This window comes from Apostichopus japonicus, chromosome 15 (genome assembly GCF_037975245.1).
Source record: "Apostichopus japonicus isolate 1M-3 chromosome 15, ASM3797524v1, whole genome shotgun sequence".
NCBI classification, from domain to species: domain Eukaryota; kingdom Metazoa; phylum Echinodermata; class Holothuroidea; order Aspidochirotida; family Stichopodidae; genus Apostichopus; species Apostichopus japonicus.
The window spans coordinates 15,432,045-15,457,445 of record NC_092575.1 but is presented as its reverse complement, the minus strand read 5'-3'; the positions used below and the strand labels follow the sequence as shown (position 1 = coordinate 15,457,445).

General features: G+C 36.6%; 4 protein-coding genes across 6 annotated transcripts in view; 1 reads left to right on the top strand and 3 right to left on the bottom strand.

The window, feature by feature from the left end:
* The window catches only part of LOC139981105 (uncharacterized), a 43,703-nt gene extending 39,814 nt beyond the window's left edge, over window positions 1-3,889 (bottom strand). Inside the window, exon 1 of the mRNA XM_071993286.1 lies at window positions 1,344-3,889. Within this exon, the coding sequence (XP_071849387.1) occupies window positions 1,344-1,379 (36 nt within the window). The 5' untranslated portion in view covers window positions 1,380-3,889. The remainder of the gene's footprint in view (window positions 1-1,343) is intronic.
* A 68-nt stretch (window positions 3,890-3,957) lies between these two features.
* LOC139981088 (uncharacterized) lies at window positions 3,958-9,565 on the bottom strand. Of its 3 annotated transcripts, none has more exons than XM_071993258.1 (4): window positions 9,033-9,565; window positions 8,678-8,804; window positions 6,349-6,475; window positions 3,958-5,190 (listed from the first exon to the last, which is right to left on the bottom strand). In XM_071993258.1, the coding sequence occupies exons 1-3, from the start codon at window positions 9,468-9,470 to the stop codon at window positions 6,468-6,470; spliced, it is 573 nt and encodes a 190-aa protein (XP_071849359.1). In that variant the 5' UTR covers window positions 9,471-9,565; the 3' UTR covers window positions 3,958-5,190; window positions 6,349-6,467. The 3 variants fall into 3 exon arrangements, with proteins under 3 accessions (XP_071849359.1, XP_071849360.1, XP_071849361.1); XM_071993259.1 differs by having other exon boundaries at window positions 3,958-5,078; XM_071993260.1 differs by having other exon boundaries at window positions 3,958-5,021.
* A 3,760-nt stretch (window positions 9,566-13,325) lies between these two features.
* On the bottom strand, window positions 13,326-18,559 carry LOC139981391 (uncharacterized). The gene is made up of 5 exons (XM_071993756.1): window positions 18,402-18,559; window positions 17,931-17,964; window positions 17,299-17,415; window positions 16,507-16,623; window positions 13,326-15,804 (listed from the first exon to the last, which is right to left on the bottom strand). The coding sequence occupies exons 1-5, from the start codon at window positions 18,557-18,559 to the stop codon at window positions 13,576-13,578; spliced, it is 2,655 nt and encodes an 884-aa protein (XP_071849857.1). The 3' UTR covers window positions 13,326-13,575.
* On the top strand, window positions 18,413-24,893 carry LOC139981457 (uncharacterized). The gene is made up of 6 exons (XM_071993858.1): window positions 18,413-19,302; window positions 19,887-20,731; window positions 21,439-21,574; window positions 22,202-22,299; window positions 22,651-22,848; window positions 23,641-24,893. The coding sequence occupies exons 3-5, from the start codon at window positions 21,481-21,483 to the stop codon at window positions 22,834-22,836; spliced, it is 378 nt and encodes a 125-aa protein (XP_071849959.1). The 5' UTR covers window positions 18,413-19,302; window positions 19,887-20,731; window positions 21,439-21,480; the 3' UTR covers window positions 22,837-22,848; window positions 23,641-24,893.
* Window positions 24,894-25,401: the final 508 nt, after the last annotated feature.

The window sequence follows — 25,401 nt, the reverse complement described above, 5'->3', positions numbered from 1 at the left end:
CCTGAGGACTTGGACAAAAATAATTCAGACCATTCTTATCAATAATCTCTTGACTTCGCCATGGTTCAGCGGTATGATTTGCTTGCATTAGGAGAGCGGTCAAACAACAAGCCATACCGGTTTACTGCTTACAGGTCATGCATTACGTGTATCGGAAGGCAGGAAGAACTGGTCGATTCAACAGACCTGTGATTCCATCATGTGCAGTGTGGAACATACGGAATCATTTCTTCAGAAGATTGGCATTACACTGGATTTAGAGGTTGGGAGAATTCAGTTATTATTTAATAGTCTTACGTGCATGTGGACTCCAATATAGTTCAAAGGACTATGGTTCAGTGTATATTTGCTGTAACAACACGTTTGCAAAAAATTGTTATCAAGTGTCACATCAGTGGATAAAGGCGATTTGGGGTTTTAGGGGGAAGGTGTTGGGCAGAATATAGCTCAGGGCTGTACATTAAGACTTGACTGCTTACCCAGGGCAAGTGAATATTATATTGACAGGTGCTCTCTTATCTCAACTTGCCTGATTTGATATGTGTCAATTCTGATCATAAAGCTCTAATGAAAAACAAAGTGATACTAACTAATCAAAAATGCTACTTTCAATCAACATTTTAGCTCTTACCAGTCAAGTTGGTGTGTACACATGAGTGATGACCAAACTTGGTCATAGTGATCCTTGAGTAGCTGGTCATATGGGGTGTTAACAAATTTTATGTCAAAGGTCATAAAGGGGTCAATCATTTGTTTGGGTCCATTTTGTGGACACACTCAAAATGCTTCTCCTGCCAGTGCAGATATGTTTGATCACCAAAGGGGTCATAGTGTTCATTGAGAATTGTGTTCATAAAGACACTCGACATGTCCTTTGGTGTTAGTTGTATGATGTTCTTCCTACAGTTTGCAATGGGTGACCAAGAAAGTTGGTCATAGTGTTGCTTGAATACATTGGCATATTGGCTAGGCTACTGTATGTGGGAAGAGATCGTAAGCCTAGTAAATGAAGAAACTTTAGTAAATTGTTACCGTTTAAGGAGGAAAGTAAAGTTTTCAGGGGAGGAAACTATCGTGTGCTTTGATTGATAACCATTATATCCTCTGGGAGTCAGATTTGTAAGTGATTGAAACTTAGTTTCGTTTTTCTGCTTAGGTAAATTCTATCTCATAAATCTACGACCTGGTCCAGAAGCCTACGAATGATATAATACTAATAGTAATTAAGCTCGTACTAAATTCCGATGGTCATAGGCAAGTAACAGTTAGGCTTACTGTAAGCTAAACATAATTGAGCCAACTTGGTTACACTATTGTCTATTTTAACAAGAAATTTCGGTCACCTGCGTTTGGTGATGGGTCTGATGATCTTTCTGCATAAGTAGTTGCCTTCGCTATGTTGCTTTGATCGAGGGTAAAGCCACTTTTCGACGAATACACATCGTGACATTGCTTAGCATGGACATCGAGAATGTGCCTTGCGAACTGGTTGTGTGTCTAGTCGCCAAAGTGTTTAGTATCTTCTGCCAATCCTCAAATACGTCACCAAGTGGTACCTGCCTTATTCTCTATAGTCGTGCTTTTCTCTTCCTTGTAGAGCTTGGGTTTGGAACAAAGACGATGATAATCAACCAAGTTGTGTAGAATGTGATTTGCAAAGATTACTTCGTAGCCAGGGCCAACTACCTGGCAAAGCGGTAACTATTTACAATGGAGCTATGCGAGACTGCACACGAAGGATAGTCAACATTCAATATGTAACGCACACTGTTGGAATCGTTGACTGCCTATGTCAACCGGTGTTAGTTCGCCTATAATAAGAGCAATATATGTGTCTGAACATCTGCACTTTCTAAAATTGTGTTCAGTAAAACTGTGATTTGCGAAATAACAACACGCGCGGTAGGCTACTATAGTTGCAATACAGTACTTTAGTTCTGTTATGCGTTGTGCAACTATAGTACTGTTGTATACACTGTATGTATCGACGGGGCCGGGGATCGTTTGTGGTGTCTAACAGTGCTGTTACACCTCATTCGAGACCAGGTCAGATTACCGGCATTAGACGTTTCTTTTTGCGCGAGTCTTCACTCCCTTTATATAGGTCGTGTTAACGTTTTCACAGAAGTAACGAGTGCCACCTAATACACAAAGAGAACCCAGTAACCACTGTTACTTAAAAGTTTTGTACCACAGCAAAAACCGGATCGTGCTGATAAGTCGGTAGCATTTGCTATTAGTACTGTAAAAGTAATCACTGATGTGTGAATCGAGTGCACCCGATTAAACATGACCGTGCTGATAAATTGGTAGCATTTGCTCTTATTACTGCAATCTCTGTGTGAATGGGGTGTTTAGTTATAAGTCTTCAGACTATTTGCGGAAGCACAGATTACAGGCGAGCAGACAGCAAAATGTTACAGTTAAATATTTAGGAATCGTGAATGCGATCCCATGAGAAACAGAAAAGGGAAACACATTGCATCAGTATTTAATTTCAAACAGAAGCTAACAAGTGAAACAGGGAAGTACAGGAGACAGCCGTGTAATATAGAGACAAAACGTCTAGCACTGTCACTCATTCAACTGAACTTGGATATTGCCTGTTCAAGTTAATATGAAAATAAATAGCGAAAGTAAAAGCGTCACTCGTACCATTAACTATGTAATAAATTTCGCCAACATGAAGCATAACATATTGGATTTGATAAAATCGTTCACACACGAGTGTTCTACATGGACTATGCATGCATTGTAATGCAAACTATCCCACTCTCACTGACACAATAGGGATAATCTAAGCTGTCAATAACACACCATTCCTTAGAATTTTACATCCATGTCTTAACAGTTTAATAGCTCTATATATGCCAGGACTGGGAGCACCAAATGGACATTGCGAGCTACAGTAAAATGTTGTATCGAGTCCGGCTGCAAGAAATGAAGATACCTGAAGTTCTTTATAGCCATCATCAATATGCATCCTTCTTTCCATAAGTAGCCACAAATTAAAAAACATACAGAATATACATATTTCATTATTTACCTTTTCTCTCTTTTGAGCATTCAAGAAAAACTATTGCCAATAAGGTGTAGCTATTAAAAGAAAAATAAAGAATAAAGACTATAATTGAATAGTTCAGCGGGATTATGATATTATCCCTTGTGCAAAAGTTTGTTGTAATATCCTAACAGACTAAATTTGGTGTTGTTGATATAAACTGTTTAGGAAAAAAGACGCCACAAAGATGCATATGTAATGAAAAAAATGTATTGTTATGTTTTAAACTTACGTTCAATTGTGTTCAGCATGATAATCTAATAAGTCTAATATTTCGTCTTTATGATGGGGTAGGGATCGAATGCCCAATTACTCTTCTTGTATTGCTGGCTATGTCGCTGGCGTTGAGCAATGTCTTTTTTTGCCCGGGGTCAAGATCAATGTCAAACTGCCGCTGAGGGTAAGCAAATATCCATGAGCGTATCAATGTGGTACATTACAGCAGCAGCGGAGTAGACACAGGAAATTCACATATCCAAGGCTTACATGTATATCCAAATGTAATGGGTCATAGGATGAGGAATTGGTAAAACCATATATTAAAAGAAATATGCTACACTCGCTACTGAAGAACATCTGGCCAGCTCAATATCATCATTCTTGCAAAATGTTATCGAAAACAATAAACCTGATCTAAATTGATCATTTGAATGATAGACGAAAATCGTTTCATTTTCCCTCTGGCATCTACAAGAACCGTGAAGTGGAAAAACCTTACTGTTTATTCCGCAAGATCTTTGTGTATATACCGCGGCACAAAACTATCAAGCGTATATATATATATATATATCTACGCTATATATGTATATATACGCTATATATATATATATATATATATATATATATATATATATATATATATATATATATTTATTTATTTATTTATATATATACACGCTTGATAGTTATGATCCGCGGTGCATATATATCGAACAATAAACGTGAAGTTTATAAACGTAATAAACGTGAAGTGAAATTACCTTACTGTTTATTCCGCATGATCTTTGTATATACACCGCGGCACATAATTATCAAGCGTGTAATACTGAGCTACAATGCTGTATATCAAGTTACTTTCCAAAAAAAAGTTAAAAACATGTACAATTTCTTTAAATGTGTTTGAGTATCATTTGTAATCTCTGAATAAGAATTATAAAGTTTATAATTGGGCATATATTTAATCTTTCTCTTTAGCCTTTCCCCATTTTAAGCCCTTCTCAACTTTGTGTTACATGTTGTCATCTTTAAATGTGTATGTTTTATTTCTTTTGTACATTTTTACCCTCCGATGTTCTCTATTGATATTTTCATTGTGAGCTTTGCGAGCATGTATTTAAACATTTTTATGAATAAAAAAGTTAAAAGCAAATCAAATCGTTTGATCTTTTCATGTCAATAAAGAACGTTCGTAACATATAAATTTGCAAGTTAAGTCCAGCTACCCAACAAAATGTTTAACAAAAATGAGTTTAAGCAGTTTCATTGTCCTTGTTATAAAATTGATAACTATTTTCCTTAATTAATCGACGCACTGCCTTTGCGACAGCACCACCTTAATATGTTAATAGCAACTGTTACTTTGCAGTTCTAAGATTCATTTCTTGGTTTCTTATTAGTAACTACGTAATAATAAATTCCATCATCCAAAGTTTCAAGATCCGGTTGGCTAATTATGTTAGACCTCTTGGACTCAGTAGACCCACCACTTTCCTTTCCTTCTTCAAATCCCTCGTAAATATGATTTATCCATTCTTCTTTTTCTTTTGAACGCTTTTGCTTGTCCTTCAAAATGTTCAGCAATAAAACAAGTATAATGAAAATAAGAATGACAATGAAAGCTGAGAGTATGAGAGCAATAGCAAGCAGTCTGACACCTGGAGTGGAGCCGTTTGTGATCATTCCATTATCTGGAGTAATGGCGTTTGAGTGGTCCGATGAACATTTACTTTTCACAGAATGCCTGTGAGAATGTGAGATGCAAGAAGATTCATCTTGTGGCGTTGTGGAAGTTGATGAACTGTTGGTTGTTAAAGAAACTACACTCAAGATGATTCTCGTTTTGCATAACTTGTTGCGTCTGCAACTAATCCAGCAATATTGTAGTTTCTTTACTCTTAATAATCCTGATCCTGAAAAGTAAATATTTGTGACTAGTGAAGTGCTGATCATACAAAAGAATTGATAGTTTAAGCGTTACACTCCAAAAAGAAGAAAAATAAATTTAAGTTCAAGAAGCTTTCTATATTCATTCAGATAAAGTTACACACTGTTAAGGAAACTAATGTCATATATCTGGAATGCATTTCTGAATTTCATCATGACTTATGAAATCAGACTAATTTCTTCATGTTATCATTGTATTCTCATCAATTAGCAACAGAGAGTCCAAACACAATTGTCCAAATAAAATTGTTTAACAGCAGAAATGAATTCTGTAAGGCTATCAACTTTGATCTTATTGATATATGAGGGCATCGCAAAAAGCAAATCAAGCCACTGATCATCCTTCGGTGCTTAAAGGCTACTTCTTTGCAAGTTCCACGATAGTTAGTGAAGCATAACCTGAACGGATAGAGTTGTTATAGGAAATACCAGATTAGTCTAATTTTATGCTTAAGTCGTCGCCTTCTGCTTCCATTCGGTAGGCTAAAAATAATGAGCAAAGCGACACTTTGATGAGAGCAGTGATACCATTAGCGGACCAGTACGCGGTTGTAGTAATTGCAAATGGGAGTAGCAGAATTGTACGCTCTGAGAAAGACTACCTAATGTTCACTAGCATCTATAATATATCACAGAATGGCCCCTGAATTCGAGTTCCACGGACTATATCATTATCCACTCGGGAGAGTTCGGTACGTGTCGGCTACCGATTAAATAAGATAACATGTGAGTACCCAGTTGGAATCACTTCTAGTTTTTACATAAAGGGCACGCAATGTGTGCGTGTGTGCGGGTTTTTCTTTAAATTCGTGTCAATATAAGACATATACAATTGCAAACGAGATTTACACAACTTTCATCTGATAATTCATTTCATTTCATGACTCAATTCATTTAGAGGAAATTCTACACCACGACAGAGTAAAACAAATATTCTCTGAAGCGAGATTAGAAAAGACACTTACACTACAGTTTGAATTATCAAATGTGGTTTTCGTTTCATATTGGCTTTGAGTACCGGTACCTTCCGTTATTGTTTTATTTCTAGTGTTACATATGAATATATAACATATTAAAGCGAGAGTACATATGTACATAGTACATGGTTGCTGTAATATACTTACGATTTTTGCAATTAGTCTGCAGATTTGCACCATCGTTTGTACATCTGGCTGTGATATTGTCATCAATGTTTACATTTACTTTAAGTGCTGCCTCATCGCGTTGACTTCCAGTACTGTTATCAAATACCTGCGCAGGTAAACAAGTATTCTACAATCATTTCAAACACATTACTATCTTATAACTTGCGAGTGCACCGTGTCTTTCATTATAGGGATCGTGACCACGTATGAAAAATGTCAACGGTATTGGTAATAATTAATATGCTAGATCAAATAAACAGAACCTAATTATTTTAGCATTGGAAAACACACCAGATGAAAATTCAAGTATTTATTATTCCCGAGGCCTACCTACCTTTACTTTCTCATTTCGAGTTATTTCTAGTTGGCACAAAGAATTTTTAATTTGTAGGTTAAAGCGTTTCACCCTTTCTGTTACATTCTCATGATGACAGTTGCAGTCATAGATGCCAGCAAGACTCTCTTTAAAGTTATTAATGTGTAGACTGGTGTTCTTTATCTCCCCGTTGGTGCTGTCACTGACAAACAAAAACTCTCCACAATCTGAAAACGGTCTTGCCGTTAGATATTTCACAGGACTTGTACTGCATGCCCACGGACCTCTCACACAGTAAGACTTTAAATCACATGAGAGGGTAACATTTTGTCCAAGTACTCCATACACAAATTCGCCGTTTTTCTTATGCCTATAACCATCGTAAATCTCTTGCCCTTTTCCAAGGAAAAGAAAAAATCCGAGGATAAAATATTTTGGAAATATGATTTATCCATTCTTCTTTTTCTTTTGAACGCTTTCGCTTGTCCTTCAAAATGTTCAGCAATAAAACAAGTATAATGAAAATAAAAATGAAAATGAAAGCTGAGAGTATGAGAGCAATAGCAAGCAGTCTGACACCTGGAGTGGAGCCGTTTGTGATCATTCTATTATCTGGAGTAATGGCGTTTGAGTGATTCGATGAACATTTACTTTTCACAGAATGCCTGTGAGAATGTGAGATGCAAGAAGATTCATCTTGTGGCGTTGTGGAAGTGGATGGACTGTTGGTTGTTAAAGAAACTACACTCAAGATGATTCTCGTTTTGCATAACTTGTTGCGTCTGCAACTAATCCAGCACTGTTGTAGTTTCTTTACTCTTAACAATCCTGATCCTGAAAAGTAAATATTTGTGACTAGTGAAGTGCTGATCATACAAAAGAATTGATAGTTTAAGCGTTACACTCCAAAAAGAAGAAAAATAAATTTAAGTTCAAGAAGCTTTCTATATTCATTCAGATAAAGTTACACACTGTTAAGGAAACTAATGTCATATATCTGGAATGCATTTCTGAATTTCATCATGACTTATGAAATCAGACTAATTTCTTCATGTTATCATTGTATTCTCATCAATTAGCAACAGAGAGTCCAAACACAATTGTCCAAATAAAATTGTTTAACAGCAGAGATGAATTCTGTAAGGCTATCAACTTTGATCTTATTGATATATGAGGGCATCGCAAAAAGCAAATCAAGCCACTGATCATCCTTCGGTGCTTAAAGGCTACTTCTTTGCAAGTTCCACGATAGTTAGTGAAGCATAACCTGAACGGATAGAGTTGTTATAGGAAATACCAGATTAGTCTAATTTTATGCTTAAGTCGTCGCCTTCTGCTTCCATTCGGTAGGCTAAAAATAATGAGCAAAGCGACACTTTGATGAGAGCAGTGATACCATTAGCGGACCAGTACGCGGTTGTAGTAATTGCAAATGGGAGTAGCAGAATTGTACGCTCTGAGAAAGACTACCTAATGTTCACTAGCATCTATAATATATTACAGAATGGCCCCTGAATTCGAGTTCCACGGACTATATCATTATCCACTCGGGAGAGTTCGGTACGTGTCGGCTACCGATTAAATAAGATAACATATGAGTACCCAGTTGGAATCACTTCTAGTTTTTACATAAAGGGCACGCAATGTGTGCGTGTGTGCGGGTTTTTCTTTAAATTCGTGTCAATATAAGACATATACAATTGCAAACGAGATTTACACAACTTTCATCTGATAATTCATTTCATTTCATGACTCAATTCATTTAGAGGAAATTCTACACCACGACAGAGTAAAACAAATATTCTCTGAAGCGAGATTAGAAAAGACACTTACACTACAGTTTGAATTATCAAATGTGGTTTTCGTTTCATATTGGCTTTGAGTACCGGTACCTTCCGTTATTGTTTTATTTCTAGTGTTACATATGAATATATAACATATTAAAGCGAGAGTACATATGTACATAGTACATGGTTGCTGTAATATACTTACGATTTTTGCAATTAGTCTGCAGATTTGCACCATCGTTTGTACATCTGGCTGTGATATTGTCATCAATGTTTACATTTACTTTAAGTGCTGCCTCATCGCGTTGACTTCCAGTACTGTTATCAAATACCTGCGCAGGTAAACAAGTATTCTACAATCATTTCAAACACATTACTATCTTATAACTTGCGAGTGCACCGTGTCTTTCATTATAGGGATCGTGACCACGTATGAAAAATGTCAACGGTATTGGTAATAATTAATATGCTAGATCAAATAAACAGAACCTAATTATTTTAGCATTGGAAAACACACCAGATGAAAATTCAAGTATTTATTATTCCCGAGGCCTACCTACCTTTACTTTCTCATTTCGAGTTATTTCTAGTTGGCACAAAGAATTTTTAATTTGTAGGTTAAAGCGTTTCACCCTTTCTGTTACATTCTCATGATGACAGTTGCAGTCATAGATGCCAGCAAGACTCTCTTTAAAGTTATTAATGTGTAGACTGGTGTTCTTTATCTCCCCGTTGGTGCTGTCACTGACAAACAAAAACTCTCCACAATCTGAAAACGGTCTTGCCGTTAGATATTTCACAGGACTTGTACTGCATGCCCACGGACCTCTCACACAGTAAGACTGTAAATCACATGAGAGGGTTACATTTTGTCCAAGTACTCCATACACAAATTCGCCGTTTTTCTTATGCCTATAACCATCGTAAATCTCTTGCCCTTTTCCAAGGAAAAGAAAAAATCCGAGGATAAAATATTTTGGAAAACCACTCCTGTCCATTTTGATTTTTCGTATACATAAATGCGTTGATTTTTAAATTGAATGTATATTGATCACAAATGTAAGGAACAACATTCTGTAGCACTCTGGTAAGATAGTGCGGTTGAAACGCTAGTTATAACCGGTTATGCGACATCTGACATTGTGAGTTCCGTCCTGATACTGAAAGTATTATATCGAGGCACCGCTTATCCATATTATAACATACCTATATTGATAAAATTGGTAGCACTTGTAAGTGAAAGTATATACAATACTTAGGTTCCATTTTGTAGCCTCGATATTTTGTATTATGTTGAGTCTATTAAGTATCAAGATATATATTTATCCAATAAAGTCACACTCGCAGATTACTAGAAAAATGAATGTCGGAATAAATTAATAGCCCTATACATAATAAATATATCTATAGTACCCTGGTGGGAGAGTATACTTCACAGAGAAGTTAAATAAGGACTTTTCATAGTAGTAGCTGATAACAAATACTAGGAGCCTATTTATTCGTTGGGGACAAGCATTTTGTTAGGGGTGTATACGAATATACACGAACAGTAAAATATTTCGTAGCCAAGACACTTTATCTTAATAACACAAAACACATTCGGAATTGTGCAAAATTATCTTGAAAGCTAATGTAATAGAGCATTTAGTATCAAGGAATATTTTTGTCTTACTAAATTCAATTATTCAAGAAGCTGATTTAAGTTCAGCTGATGAATTTTGGTTTGTGTAAATATATTCAATCAGCCTGTTGAATATTTTAGGTAAGTACTCTTCGGCAATCAAAACTGGCACTGCTATAGTATCTTCCATACATTTTAGACAATATGTATATAGTCATATTGAAAGGTACGTCTACTATAATGAGATACGTTAGACAATCATACAACAAACCTCCTATCTCTACTTAACATTATTATCCCCGATTTCCTAGAGTGCTAATTATTTGGATGGTAAAAACATCCAGAAGGCCAATTCTTTGTAATGCATATTACAGTACGGGTGTTCTGATAATATAACGAATATATAGGCCTATACATGTTGCGAAGTATGTACCGAATCTGCGACCTGATCGGCACAACGCGTCGTGATATTGTCTGATGCTGTCTCATTCGAGGTTATTATATATGATACATAATAATATAGATGGCTGTAAATGTAAAATGCATTCTTTATCGAGATCCCAAAATATGCTATAATGGACCAGGGAGTTGTTATATACTCCCTTATTGAACTTTGTATTACGTGAAAATAGTAAAACAATATCAAGTCTAATGATACCAAAGTTGAGTAGGTCTTCTACAAAAGTCATGGGGCAGTACTAAAATAATCTTCTCATGTGTTGTAACATCGGTTTAGCTATCAAGTTATCAAGCTTATAAGTATTATTTAGGCACGTGTAAAATCCTTACATGTAGATTGTAGCTGCTTAAACTCCTACGACTATATATGTTAATAAAATAGACAAAAATATACCTTTACATTCTTTGAGGAAAATTAAGAGAGCAGTGGGTTTTTCCCCAGCTGACCGATGAAATTACTTTATAGAAACAAAAAAACTAGATGATGAAACACGATGAAAAATGTAATTGAACGGTTAAAATTACTTGGCATAGCTACTGGGGCAATATCATCTTCAATTAAAACCATAGCAAAACATGCTACAAACTTCCATCTTGACACTTAAAGCACTAACACACTAACTCTTTGTTGGGAAAATACAGCAATTCCTAAATTACGTGGCTGCGACTATTATGTCTAATTGGAACGTCTGCCGAAACAACCTACATATCACAAATCGTTTGATGACTATACTAGTAAGATCACACAAAAAAGTACCATGCTGAATGGTTCTAAGGTTATTAAGTTATAGGTGGAACAGCAGCACGCACAAGAAGGTCCCGTATGTTGCGTGGACGTCTGTAGGCGATGGTTGGTTTTTCAGGTACAAGTTCCCCTGTTCTTTCTCTCTCTATTAGACGAGTATTAAACAACGTGCGTGACATTGGGACAGCAAACATATTTGTCAAGTATTAACAAGGTGGATGATTTGTAACCGGCGAGATATGCTCTGCTTTTTCTTCTAAATACATTTTCAAACAGTTTCGCTCTCAGCACGAAGAGGTGAGAATTTTGTGAACCATGAAATGTAACTTGAATTACCATTAACGTCTTTTCGTGTAAAGAGTTATTAATATCATAGGATGCATGAGACCGAACGAGTCATCATCGAAATAGAAAGTGCAGTGTTGTATGCATAATGAATACACGCAACAGAAACCTGAAGTAAAAAGATCTTAACTCTATCATTAGTATGCTACTGATTATAACTGAAGTGATCTATGCATTTTTGCACGTAATTATCCTGCGTGTATAAGCCTACTTGTGAAACACAACGTGACACGTACTGTCTATTTCCATCAATTTTATAGGATTCGGTACCAAATAGAATGTTTAGAGTCAGAAGTTTTCAAAGGGGGGCACCAGGGACGTGTCCCGGGCTCTTGCGGCCCTCTTCTGAATTCTTTTTACGCTTAATATTAATAATACAGCAACAAAGATACTTTTTCTAGGAACATCAGACAGCTGTAATGAAGAAAACAAATATAACCACGCTTTGTACGCCCGTATTCCTTATTTTGACAATTTTGACGAAAATTTTTAACTGCTCTTGCAATGCATGAAACCGTATGACTCATCACCAGAAAAGAAAGTGCAGTTTGGAATACATTATGAACACACTTGAAACTAAAGTAAAAGGGTCTCAAATTGATCATTACAATTCTACTGCTCAATGCAAGGGACCTCTCTATCTACACCGCGGTACATAATTATCCCTGGTGTAGGTTCTACTGGTTAACTACAATACCCAGCAAAAAATGTACCCTAAATTTACCGCGGTAAACTACGGTAAATGTGTGGTAAATAGGGTAAATGCGGGGTAAATTTGTGGTAAAGTCAACTGCGGTGTATTTACCACAGTTTTACCATGGTATTACCGCGGTAAAACTAGGGTAAAAGTGTGGTACATTTACTACGGTAAATTTACCGCGGTTTTACCATGGTTTTACCGCGGTAAAAATAGGGTAAAAGTGTGGTACATTTACTACGGTAAATTTACCGCAGTTTTACCATGGTTTTACCGCGGTAAAAATAGGGTAAAATTGTGGTACATTTACTACGGTAAATTTACCACAGTTTACCATGGTTTCACCGCGGTAAAAATAGGGTAAAAGTGTGGTACATTTACTACGGTAAATTTACCACAGTTTTACCATGGTTTTACCGCGGTAAAAATAGGGTAAAATTGTGGTACATTTACTACGGTAAATTTACCAGTTTTACCATGGTTTTACGGCGGTAAAACTAGGGTAAAAGTGTGGTACATTTACTACGGTAAATTTACCACAGTTTTACCACGGTAAAACTTGGGTAAAAGTGTGGTACATTTACCATGGTAAATGTACCACAGTTTTACCAGGGCTTTACGACAGGGGGAAAAGTGTGGTAAATTTAGTATAGTGAATTTTACACGCACTATGTACCACTGTAGTCTACAGCTACTGTATAGTCTACCATCATAAATGTACGAAAGTTACACTGCATTATGTACTGTATAAGTGGTACAGTTTAAAATTCAATGCAAAAGCTGTCAAATTCCAAGCTTCAGCAAGATGGTTCCTACATTTTATGACAAAATGACTGTTTCAGCAAGATACCAATGAAGTTGGGGAGTCGATCGATGGTTACTTCATTTTACTCGAGCCTCAAGAGTTCAGTGCTTTGCAATTAGAAGATTCTTTTTACTTCCTTTATACAGGTAAATAAACAACATGAACAATTTATCTTAGTTTTCCTTAAGATGTTAACTATTTTATTTTCACTTTAATGATACCAAACACCTCCATGCAGTGCATATGTACGGTTCCAGCATAAGGAGCAACATTATAGGCTACTATAGAATGCCATGGCAAATATATACCAGTTGACAGTTGAGTCATGTAGTGTGTATGTACATTGTCAAGTCAACTGCCTTCCAGTGATTGGGCTTACACTTATAAGAAATACTTATAACATTTACTATCATTACATTAACACATGGCATTCAGTCTGTAAATTCATGTCCTGGCCATTCCAAAACAAAGCTATAATTCTCAAATGGTATTTCTAAACATTTACTCTTAACCTCATATGGACAAAATGCTATCAGTTCTGAGTACATTCCTTTCTTGTAATATTTGGCTAGATTATCTTTTACGTCTGTATCAAATTTAGAGAAAGAACTCATTTGTAAATCATGTCCAATAATAACAGAAAAAAAAGAATGTGCAATATCTGATGAATGGTCATGAATTGCTATTAATGACTGAATTGAAGCAAAGTTTCCTTTCCTTAAGGAAACCACAGAATCATTTTGTTTGACTTTGCTGCTGTAGGACTGTGAATGAAACAACCTTTTGTTGAGAACAAATCTTTTGAAACACTTGACATGAGAATGCAAATAAGCTAGTGGGATAATTTCAATTAAAGCAGCCTTTTCCATATCAGTAAGGTACCTGACAATTGGAGTTCCTAATCCAGTACATTCATCTGCAACCAGATAAGCTTTTTCAATATATTTACAACCTCGTTGAGAGAAAGATGAGTACAACTTCTGAGTTTCTTCTGTTGCCGAAGAAAGGTGTACAGTTGCCAGGCTGTCCAACTTGTTAAATATCAATGAATTTTTCATTATTTGTTTAGCAATACCTTTTGTTCCTTTAAAGAAGCTTTTAATCCTTTGGTTGTTGTCTTCAAAGGCAAATGCAGATGATGCCCATAGGGGACCCCAATTCAGAACATACTGACTCAAATTTGTCATCTGATGAACATTATAAGAAATGTGTTCCAGGCCATACAAATCCTGCATTTGGATAACAAATTTCAAAAGTGCACATTTACTATCTTGAATCATTTTTGTTGTAACAGTGGATGACCCAAGACTGTATATGGCATACACTAATAACCACCAATGTGTTAGGAAGCGAGCAGGAAGCAGCCCACACAAAATTACTGGCGAGTACAGCAGGAAATTTTTCCACTCTGTTGCTTTCCAAAACTTTCTATCCAAAAGAGATCTTGGAAGACGAGATGCCTCACAAGGAGGTTTAATCTTCAACAAACGACTGGATATTTCTTGAACGTGACGGCCTAAATAAAATGGACCATGATGGTAGGAAGTATCAAACCATAGCTTTCCAAATTGTCGAACAACACCTAAAATTACAGAATGCATGTAATCTGGCACACAACCATCTATTGCATTAAACCTTGGGAGGAGACACAATATTGAAGGACCTTTAACACCTTTAACAATTTTCCCTGTCTCTACAGCTTCCTTAGCATTTTGAAGAGTACCTTCCTTAGTCCTTCTTTCAACTCTCCCTTCCACTGGATAAACCCTTGTTACACCATGACCTCTATTGACAGAGACACCTTCATGTAAACAAAGGCCACAGCCATGAGAGCCATTGAATTGGTGAATATTTTGTAACGCACATCTAGCAACGGCATCACAAGAAGAAACTGCTGAGTAAACCCTTCCGTGTTTGTTTTTCCATACAATTCCATCTGTTCCTAATTTCCTAAGCTCCTCTACAAATGGTCTAAGAAACATATCCATACGAGGCTTGTCATTGCCAATCCAAATTCCACAAAGAAGAATATGCTTTGCTCTTATGTGTTTTGGTAATTCGTTAATTATAACTTGTATAGTCCAGATGGAAGTTTTGGAGGATTTAAATAGCGGTACACCATCACAATTCCACAAAATAGACAAATTAATACTTGAGTGATGACTATCACTAAACATTTCTTTATACATTGAGCCACTATAAATGTCATTATATACTCCTTCTGATGTCGATCCTTGGCCTATAGCTTCAGAAATGCCATCTCTTGCAAGAAGTGTTTTCAGCTGGTCTTCTATCGGTACATACAAAAAGTAGTTCCCCTTTTTTTCACTCTTCTTTAAGTTAAATGAAGTAGAACAATCTGGGCAGGAATCAATGTCTGGGTTTTCTCCAAGGTAAACTAAACAGCAATTACAAAAGAAGTGTTTTTGAATATTATTTGCACACTTGAGAAATTGTTTCTGAAAAAGGTACTTTGATAGAACTATACTGCCAGGCACCATTAAGTTCAGGAGAGACAACAAATCTTCAAGGCAGGTTCCAGTCAGTTGATGTTTCAGCACAAATGCCATCACGAGAAGCAACAAGTGAGCATGGGAAAGCAGCGAGCCATGGAAAATAGGACTCTGTAAATTATGTTCATCACCATCTAGTGGTTTATCCTGTGGAAGAATGAAGTGAAAGTTCTAATACAATATGGAAGTAATATTATAGTATTTCATATTTGGAACACTAATTGACAGGTCACAAGCAACTAACATTCCAAAGACTAATATTTGCTAGGCCATGACCTTCATAAATATGCAAGGTATCAAATACAACACACATCAGCATGTGTGGGCTGCCTACCGATATATCACCATACCAAGTTTGAAGAATTCCAACTTGTGGTTGCCAAGTTATTGCTCTTTGAACATTTTGACATTGACCCTGTGACCTTATTAATATTCGTGATATGAGCAACAAGATAAATAGAGTTCATCTACACCTTCATACCAAACACAAGGTCTGTCCAAACTTCTCTTTGAACATTTTGATATTTGACCCTGTGACCTCATTAATATTCTTGATATGAGCAACAAAATAAATAGAGTTCATCTACTCATCTACACCTTCATACCAAACATGGTCCGTCCAAACTTCTCCTCGTCAGATATCAAGTTAACAAGGTTTTCACAATTTGACCCCTGTTGACCCCAACTGACTTTTCAGGTTCAGGAGTGCTGAATGTGTGAGATCCTCACACAGCTTGCAGGTATAGTTGGATGAATAGTATTTCATTTGCCCAATTCCTGTTAGTTAGCTGTGTGTGAGCATTACTGATGTTTGTAAATTATAGTGGTTGAAAATGTATGAGATCTGACCTGCTGTTCTGCTTCGACAGATGAGGTGTCATCATCACTTGAATTCTCACTACTTGATGAAGGTGTTGGTTCATTCTCCATCAGCTGTGCATCCTCGAGCTCTTCGCTTCTCCTTATCTGAAGAAAAAGCACTACACTGCATAAATACTGTACCATTCTACCAGTGCTAGTCAATTACTCAAAAGAAGAAAAAAAAACAGTGCCTCTGCTAGGTGTAATACCTGTGATGAAATGAACCATTTTTTACGAGTTTTTGATGATTAGAATCTGACATATTTTATTGGGAGTGTGCAACTTACAAGACTTGAACAGTACTGAAGTGAAAGGCAAATCAGTCTTCATTAAGATGTGACAAAATATTCACAAAAGTGCTGCTAGACATCAGCAATAGGTATGTCTCACTTCTTTGACTTAGATCTTATGTCAAATGACTGACAGGTGAGTCACTAGAGGACTGCCTTAATTCATGAATGAATTGACCCATGTACTTCAAAACTTTTGCAATGAAAATATTGGACAATCAAAACAGTACAAGACAGTTTGGGCCTTAAAATTAAAAAGAGTTTCTTTGTTAAAACAACCTGACATGTTTGCTAACTGCCAATTTTTAAAGTTTGAATAGAATTGCATTATCTTTTAACTTGGCAGAACTTTCTATATACAGGACTTCCATTGAATAATCCTGCACTTTACAGATGAATGGACTGACAAGGACATTTTTTTGGGGGGGGGGGGCATGGGGGTAAGTCACACAATAAACAAGGCATGCATAAAAGGAAAAATGAAACTCACTTCTAAATCAGCATCTGTGGATGCACGGAACACGTCCTGCTGCAGTTGCAGGTCATCTTCATCTTCACTGCTGGAGGATGAATCACCAACTGTTAGGGTTGTGTAATTGTCAGCCACCTACAAACAAAAGAACATGAACTTCCATTAATGCATGAAGAAGAAAACATGTTGTCTCCCAAACTGACTTACACTAAAAAAAAATCAATCCTATTTTTGCCACATTTCAAATTTGAAATGACAAACTTAATGCACAATCATGCTCATTAATACTCCTTGCATTCACCATTTACACTTTGTTACAGTGATTTTTCATAAAATCCCCTTATCATTATCATGATATTGCATCATATTGCATCTTTGAAAAAAATTTTACAGTATGCAATTAAGGTTAAGGTTCAAACACGCATATATAGGAAAATGCCTATCACCGTTTAGTGTAAATTTCTTGTGCAAGGCCAACCATGAGGGGGAGGGGGAGGGGGGTTAGGAACTTAGGGTCGTTGCCTCCGGTACTAAAGTATGTCTATCACTGGCTGCCATCTAAAGGTTTCCGGAACACTACCTTTTTTCAAGGTTTATTAATATGAGACCTTCCCGAGGCATGAGCAATCATGGGTTACGTGGGCCGTTACTGTATAGTCGATCTCGCTCAGAAGAGCCTTATAACTTATAATGCACAGGGTAAAGGGGACTGCAACCTAAAAAGTCCTAAGAACACTGCCAAAAATTCTAAGCAGAATAAATTTGGAGCCATAAAATATAGGTGATCTAAACATGTTAAGTTAAAAAAAACATGTTGAGAATTAAAATAAAAAATACAAGCTTGCCATTCAACAACTTTGAGTTTGAATTATTGGTGCCACTCAAGCTCTATACGAACGTTAACGACATGATACAAATTATGGCTTCCTACAAAATTTGAATACTACTACTAGCCTAGTGGTATAGTAGGCCTATAGTTTGAGCACCCGTACAGTAGTAAAGTAGCCGGCTCGACTATTTCTGTAACGTACGTAATGTGTATGTCATCTATACTTGGTTAGGTTTGATCATCTTAATTGCCATTTCTCGTTAGGCTAACCTTGCTGCATGACCAAACTTACCTTTCAAAATGATTAAGGCGAGCCATACCATTACAGCTGTCCTCTCCAATTACGCCTTGATGTTTTAACAGCCATCTTTTCTTGGTATTCCGTGGGATCTCACATTCTGAATTGTCTAGGTCGAGATAACGTTTATAACGGCCCCTCTTCTTTGCCATAACGCCTGGAAGTTCCAGATATGGAAGTTTCACGGACGAATCGAGTACGGAGCATAGAACTAGTTCTATCTATGATACGGATATGTTTATCGGTATTAGGTAGATCTATCGTTAGGGTATCGGTAGAACCGACCTGGCGATCACGTACTGGTACTATGTTAGGCCAGGTACAGCATGGAGGTGGGTACATGCAGTAATATAAGCGCGTATTGTTAACATACAAATCAAGGATTCTAGATGAGGGGTCTTTACTGCTGCCATTCAAGCAGCTACAATAGTTTCATTGTTATACGCAGAGCGCACTGGTACTTCGCGTCTAGAGATAAAGTTTATAACTTCAGAATAATACAACACTGCTTTTGTTATGCAAATGAATGGTGGCGTGGGTAGGGGATCATTTCCAAATCCTGCGGCGCTTATGATCTTTGATGGTAACTACCGTACCCCACGCCATACGAACTTCATTAGCTGAATAACCAGTGCAGATACGATACGCGTTATTTTCGAATCCACATCTTACATCAGTATGGCTTTTGCTCTCTTCGATTTTTTTAACCGAAATGAAGTTGAAATAGGCAGAACTGCCTGGATTACATCTAAGCATCTCACGCAATTTTCGAACGAAGTATGGGACCATCAAGAAGTTGTTCATGTCGCCTGGCCCAAAAAGATGTCTTTACAACTGACCAGGCCAGAGCCTGCCGACTCCGAAACGTATCCGGCCAAAGTAGTATGGTTTTCAGGTTAGTTGCGTTGCCCTAGGCCCTATAATTATCAGCCATATAATCGGCCATATTTAAATACTGTATCTTGCATATTTGGGCATATTGGCCCCAAATATAGCACGCTATCACTAAAACTAAGTGTTTCTTGAGATTACATAATTGACCTGAAATTTGCAGAACTAAACATAATTAGGGGGCCAGGTTAAAAAAGTTTCTCTTCAAGTACGTCTTTGCCTACTTTCATGCATGCTGCTTTTACTTTTTTTTTTTTTTTAAAGTAAATCCACACCAGTTGTGCCAATAAACCCATCATGAATTTCAGTCAGTCGATCTGACTATATGAAGTAAATATACTGTAGTGTTAAGCAATTATAATTGTGCCAACTTTCAGCAGCTCTCAAAAAAGAAGGGCCCTACCCAAATTTACCCCTTACTTGGGTTGCATAATGAATTATGAGAATGACACAACCCTAATAAGAGTAAGACAGCTACAGTGCAATTATAAAATGTTGAACCATACATGCAGTGTGGTGTCAAATATCTGTCAAAAACTTTGATTTTATGCTACTATGATTTCTGTGCTTTTGACCACCTAATCACAGACGACAAAGCAGACCTGACAAAGATGAGGAAGGACATGGAAGAAGGACGAACACCCAGCAAACAGACTGGCAGCACACCACTTGGTCGAGGTCATCGCCAGAAGAAAAGAAAAACATTGGATTCCTCCTCAGATGACGTAAGTTAGAAAGTTCAATGCTCTCATAATATCAGTTAGCAAACATTTGAAAGGTCTGATTTTCATATGGTGTATATACTGATCATGTCCTATTTTAGTGCACATGTCAGCAGCTTTAAATTAAAATTAAAATATCTTACAGCTCGATCCATAGCAAATGATATGGTGCATATAATCAGACTTATGAGTGATTATCATCTCTGCCTCAATAATAAATCATGCCAAAAATATATATTTTTAAAATAAACTGCATTTTGATGAAGCGTTGAATTCGGAGTAAATTGACAACTAGACTACGGTCCAATGGTGTCACCTATAAAGGACAAATACACAACAAGATTATAAAAGGAAAGGAAAGCATAAATGTGGAGTATTTTTGTTTTTCCTGTAGGTGCAACATATTGCTTGCCACTGGAATATCCCTTAAATGTATACTTTACAGGGAGGCTTTTACTGTGCTTTATCATGTGAGGTAGATTGCAAAATTCAATTTCTTTAAAAACCTGTGTGACGGTCATGATTTCATCTTTCATTATTGGTTGTTGTACAACACTTTTGCATTAAGATGTGTATGAAGATCCTCAAGTGAGAAGGAAAACCAGCGACACACCACTTGGTTCCTCCAAAAGGAAGGCATATAGGAGCCTTCTGGCTGAAGCGCTAGGAGACAATGATGACAGTTCAGTGACTTCAGTCAATGAAGTTGATGTGAGTACATTTTCTTGAAGGAGAACTGCAGGCATTATTTTCACTTTCGTATGTTATGATCCAAAACAGTGTAAACTTTTCAACTGCTTTTCCAACACTGTACTGAATTAACCATGTGGTCCAATGTCAGGAGTGTTCCAAAATCCTAACATATCTATAGCATGTCGTAAGCTGGTGTAGGATCACTGTGGGGGTCAAGAGAGCAAAGTCCCTAAAAGCCAACTTACTAGTTTTATACATTTTTTTAAAACTGGGGATAATAGGGACACTATAACACCCTGATATATAACAGTGCTGAAGTTAAGATATACAATTTTTATAGATTACAAAAGAGGTACATACAAGTTTGCAAGGATAAGGAACTGTTGACATTCCTGTCATATTCATTATGTAATTGTTTGCTGACCTGAGACAGAAAATGGCCTTGGTTGATTAGGTTGGACCCCATTAATTAGTTATTTCAATAACTATGGTTGAAAAAAAAACAGCTTTTAGGGCAGTCAATACAAGCTGTATCCTTTTAAGCAGATGAGCTAATGGTCATATTGCAGCCACTTTTATTGATAAGCCAATTAGCAAAAGTGAACTCTTCAAAACAGGCCAACTCTGAGAAAATCTTGGACTAATTAATTGGTTATTAGTAAATTATATTATTCACTGAGCATTAATTTTGTTTCATTTGATATTCCTTATCTTAATCTAATCAGGAATCTAACTACACAAATGCAGATGACCTGAGCCACATCCAGATGCTGGAGGAAAAAATTTATAAATTGAAAGAAGACAAGAGGGTCCTGAGGACGGAAAACAAGAACTTAAGAAGAACAATTAGGTTGATGGACAGTGAGTAAAATCATTTTTTTTTCTAATGGATTATACCCATACGTTAAAAAGACTTGCTGGAGGGGTCTGTTTTTAATAATTTCCACAAAATGTTATCACCTGTTCACTCTTCTTTTAAATTCTTATAAGCAGAGAGATACTAGCTGTGGTGCAATGCCTTTGCACAATTTAATCTCATGGGCTCAACAGGGGGGTGGAAATTACTAATATTTCCCCCCCCCCATCCCTCGCACTGCCTTTGCCATCTTTCCTATTTCTTTGTCACACCTTGTCTCCCACTTAATTCTCTCTTTGTACTTTCAGTTTCTTTACCCTCTCTTGTGTATTAGTTCTTTTGTTGTCCTTACACCGTTTATCTTTTAACTCTCCTCTCCCCCTGACTCCTCCCTTTGTTCACTAGTTCTTTTACTTCTTTCTTTGTGTTCAGTTCCACTTATTTTTATACAACTATCATAATGACCGGTAAACCCCCTACCAGTGTTACAGCAGAAATACTAACTGCTTGTGATACCTATAAGGTCCCTTTGCAAAATTAAGTCAAGCACCGCACATGATTTATCTATATATATATAAATAGTTTTATGTGATTGGCTGATTAACATGACATGCTTTACTCTATCTATCCAGGTCTTCCAGAGCTGTTAGAGTCTGTGGAGAAGTTTAGAAAAGAAACGCCGATCCCCAGAAGCATCGAAGAAGAAGCTCCTATCTGTACACCTGTCAAGGTAAGCTTATGATTATCATGAACAGAAGAAGGAATTTATTTGCAGTGAGCTAAGGAATATGTTAAATGTCTGGTGAGAGTAAAATCTTGTAGCTGACAGAAATTCAAAGCAGTACAGCTGGAACTTTCTCAAGATGTGACTAATATTTTCTGTTGATCTCACCTTCTTTACATTTTTATTATACCAAGCAGCTGTTTCTCTTTTTTTTCCAGAATTTCATTTTAAGGATTTCTCTTTTGTATTGTAAAGGTAATGGATAATATTTACCTGTAATTTGTTAATGCTGTGATTTATGCATGTAGTAAAGCAAACTTTTACCTCAATGTGTGTATATTATTTGTACATTTACAGTTAAAAGACGATCTGCCTTCAGGCGTAGAAAAGGTTAACAAGATTTTGGCTCGATGTAACGTGATGGAGCCGGCAAAAATGGTCAACGACATCCTAATAGGAACATTCTCAGAGGACTATCTCTCTTCGCATTCCATCACAGGGACAAATGGCACCACAAGGAACCGATGGACCCTGTCATATTGAACAAAATCATTTGTGAGTATGCACTCAATGCGTTAGTTTTTTTCTCTTACAATGAGATCGTTGGTCCACAAACATTGATACACTAATATTGGCAGGTGAACCATATTAAATTTGGTGCTCATGAATTGCAATAACTTGGCAACCACAGGTCAGAATTTCAAACTTGCTATTGTGAAATTTGGTGTTATTGTCAACAAGGGAAAGATTGATTATGACTATTAATGAGGTCAAAATTTAAAATCTTCAAATTGTAGTAACTTAATTGGCAGCCATAAGTTGGAATTTCTTCGAAGATTGTACGATGATATTGATAGGAATCCTGTACATGCTGATGTGTATTGCAATTGATATCATGCATAATTATTATTGTGGCGGGGGGGGTGGGGTGGATAATGGGACGGTTGGTCATTATCGTACTCAGTAATTTGGTGGTTCTTAAATTAATGCTAATAATTCTTGTCAGTTGGTTGCCTATAATGAGTAGGTAGACCCTATTGTTTTTGGTGCCCATAATACAAATATTACTCAAATTTTAACTTTTAAATTGCAATAGCTTGGCAACCCTTAGTTGGAATTTCTTCAAACTTTGTATGGTGATATTGATAGATAGCCTACACATGCTGATTGCAATTGATATCGTGCTTAATTATGAGGGGGGAGGCTTGGGGGGGGGGGCTTAGCGTAACTAACAGAAGATTGTATGCACCATAGCTTGATAGCTCATCTCATGAATATTAATGAGGTCAGAGGGTCAAACGTCAATATCTTCAAAGTACAATAACAAAAGGTTTTCCTTATTTACAGCTGTTGTCATACAAAAATTCCCAGAGAAAACGCCAACAGAAGTCAAGGCCTACATAAGACAGAAGATGGCTAATGCAGTAAAAGCACAGAAAAGGAAGGCGGCAGTGGAGCAGTGACATTTTGTTATATTTGATGTTATTATGATAATTTCAGTGGTTTGTATATATTAAAGATGTTAGAAATGAATTGACTGAACTGAGAACTTTTTGTATTCTTCTATTTAGCTTATGTGTAAATTTAGGGTAACACTGAGATAACACTATGGCTAATAGTCTGATAAATTGCAGTAAAACCATACATAAAGAAGGGTATATCTATGGTAAAAGTATGGTAAAATTATGGTTAAACCATGGTATATTGTGGTAAAACTATGGTTAAAGTGTGGTAAATTGAGGAAAAGCTTGGTAAATGACGATATATTGTGGTAAATCTATGGGAAAAGCATGATAAATTAGGGTAAAACCATGGTACATATTGTGGTTAAACTAGGGTAAAAGAAGGGAATATTTGTGGTAAAAGCATGATATATAGTGGTAAAATTACGGTAACAGTGTGGTAAATTAAGGGAAAAGCGTGGCAAATGACGATATATTGTTGTAAATCTATGGTAAAATTAGTGTAAAACCAAGGTGAATATTGTGGTAAAACTAGGGTAAAATTGTGGTAAAAGTAGGGTATATTTGGGGTAAAAGTAGGGTAAATGCTCGGTAAATATTGTGGTAAAACTAGGGTAAAAGTCTGGTAAAAGTATAGTATATTTGGGGTATATTTGGGGTAAAAGCATGGTATATTGTGGTAAACTAGTGTAAATGCATGGTAAAATTGTGGTAAATTGTGGTAAAAGTAGGGTAAATTTATGGTAAATGCATGGCAAATGTAGGGTATATTTGGGGTAAAAGTAGGGTACATTTGGGGTAAAAGCATGGTAAAATTAAGGTAAAACCATGAAAACCATGGTAAATTGTGGTAAACTAGTGTAAATGCATGGTAAAATTATGGTAAATTGTGGTAAAAGTAGGGTATATTTGGGGTAAAAGCGTGGTAAAAGTAGGGTATATATGGGGTAAAAGCGTGGTAAAACTATGGTACATTGCGGTAAATTTAGGGTAAATGCATGGTAAATGTCAGGTAAATTTGGGGTTAAACCGTGGTAAATTTGTGGTAAAACCGTGGTAAATTTGCGGTAATGTACTACGGTAAATGCATGGTAAAAGTAAGGTAAATTGTGGTAAAGCCGTGGTAAATTTGCGGTAAAAGCGTGGTAAATTTGCGGTAATGTACTACGGTAAACCGCGGTTTACCGCGTCCATAGGGCCAAAACACCGCGGTAATGTACAACAAATTTACCGCAGTTTTACCGCTGTTTTACCGCGGTTTTACCGTAGTAAAAGTGTGGTAAGTTACCGCGGTAAATTTGTGGTAAATTTTTTGCTGGGTACTGCCTCTTTCCAACCAAGTTTATAAGTCGGAATGTAACTCGAGTTATAGTTACGATGTTTCAATTTCAATTCAATTCATAAGACTTTATTTCAATCTCTCGCATTAAAGTATGCAATTATGACAATAGACGTGGGCAAATGTACAAGAGAACAAGAGATTGAGGAGTGCAAACAAGAAGCTCTGCAGAGCTTGTTTACGTTGACACCCCTTTGGAAAATGTAACCGATATTTTAGGGTCATAACTTTTCAGGGTCGCATCCAGCCAGGGTCCCGACAACCAAACACGGACACCTCTTCTGATTTTTCCTATTGGTAATTGAA

Excerpts from the sequence above, each read along its gene's own strand:
- LOC139981088 (XM_071993258.1), bottom strand. The coding sequence starts at position 9,470 with ATGGACAGGAGTGGTTTTCCAAAATATTTTATCCTCGGATTTTTTCTT. Across the intron at positions 8,805-9,032 it reads CTCGAAATGAGAAAGTAAAG|GTATTTGATAACAGTACTGG; the intron begins GTAGGTAGGCCT and ends TTACCTGCGCAG.
- LOC139981391 (XM_071993756.1), bottom strand. The coding sequence starts at position 18,559 with ATGGCAAAGAAGAGGGGCCGTTATAAACGTTATCTCGACCTAGACAAT. Across the intron at positions 17,416-17,930 it reads TGAGCGAGATCGACTATACA|GTGGCTGACAATTACACAAC; the intron begins GTAACGGCCCAC and ends TTTTGTTTGTAG. Across the intron at positions 16,624-17,298 it reads CCACAGATGCTGATTTAGAA|ATAAGGAGAAGCGAAGAGCT; the intron begins GTGAGTTTCATT and ends CTTTTTCTTCAG.
- LOC139981457 (XM_071993858.1), top strand. The coding sequence starts at position 21,481 with ATGCTGGAGGAAAAAATTTATAAATTGAAAGAAGACAAGAGGGTCCTG. Across the intron at positions 21,575-22,201 it reads AACAATTAGGTTGATGGACA|GTCTTCCAGAGCTGTTAGAG; the intron begins GTGAGTAAAATC and ends CTATCTATCCAG. Across the intron at positions 22,300-22,650 it reads CTATCTGTACACCTGTCAAG|TTAAAAGACGATCTGCCTTC; the intron begins GTAAGCTTATGA and ends GTACATTTACAG.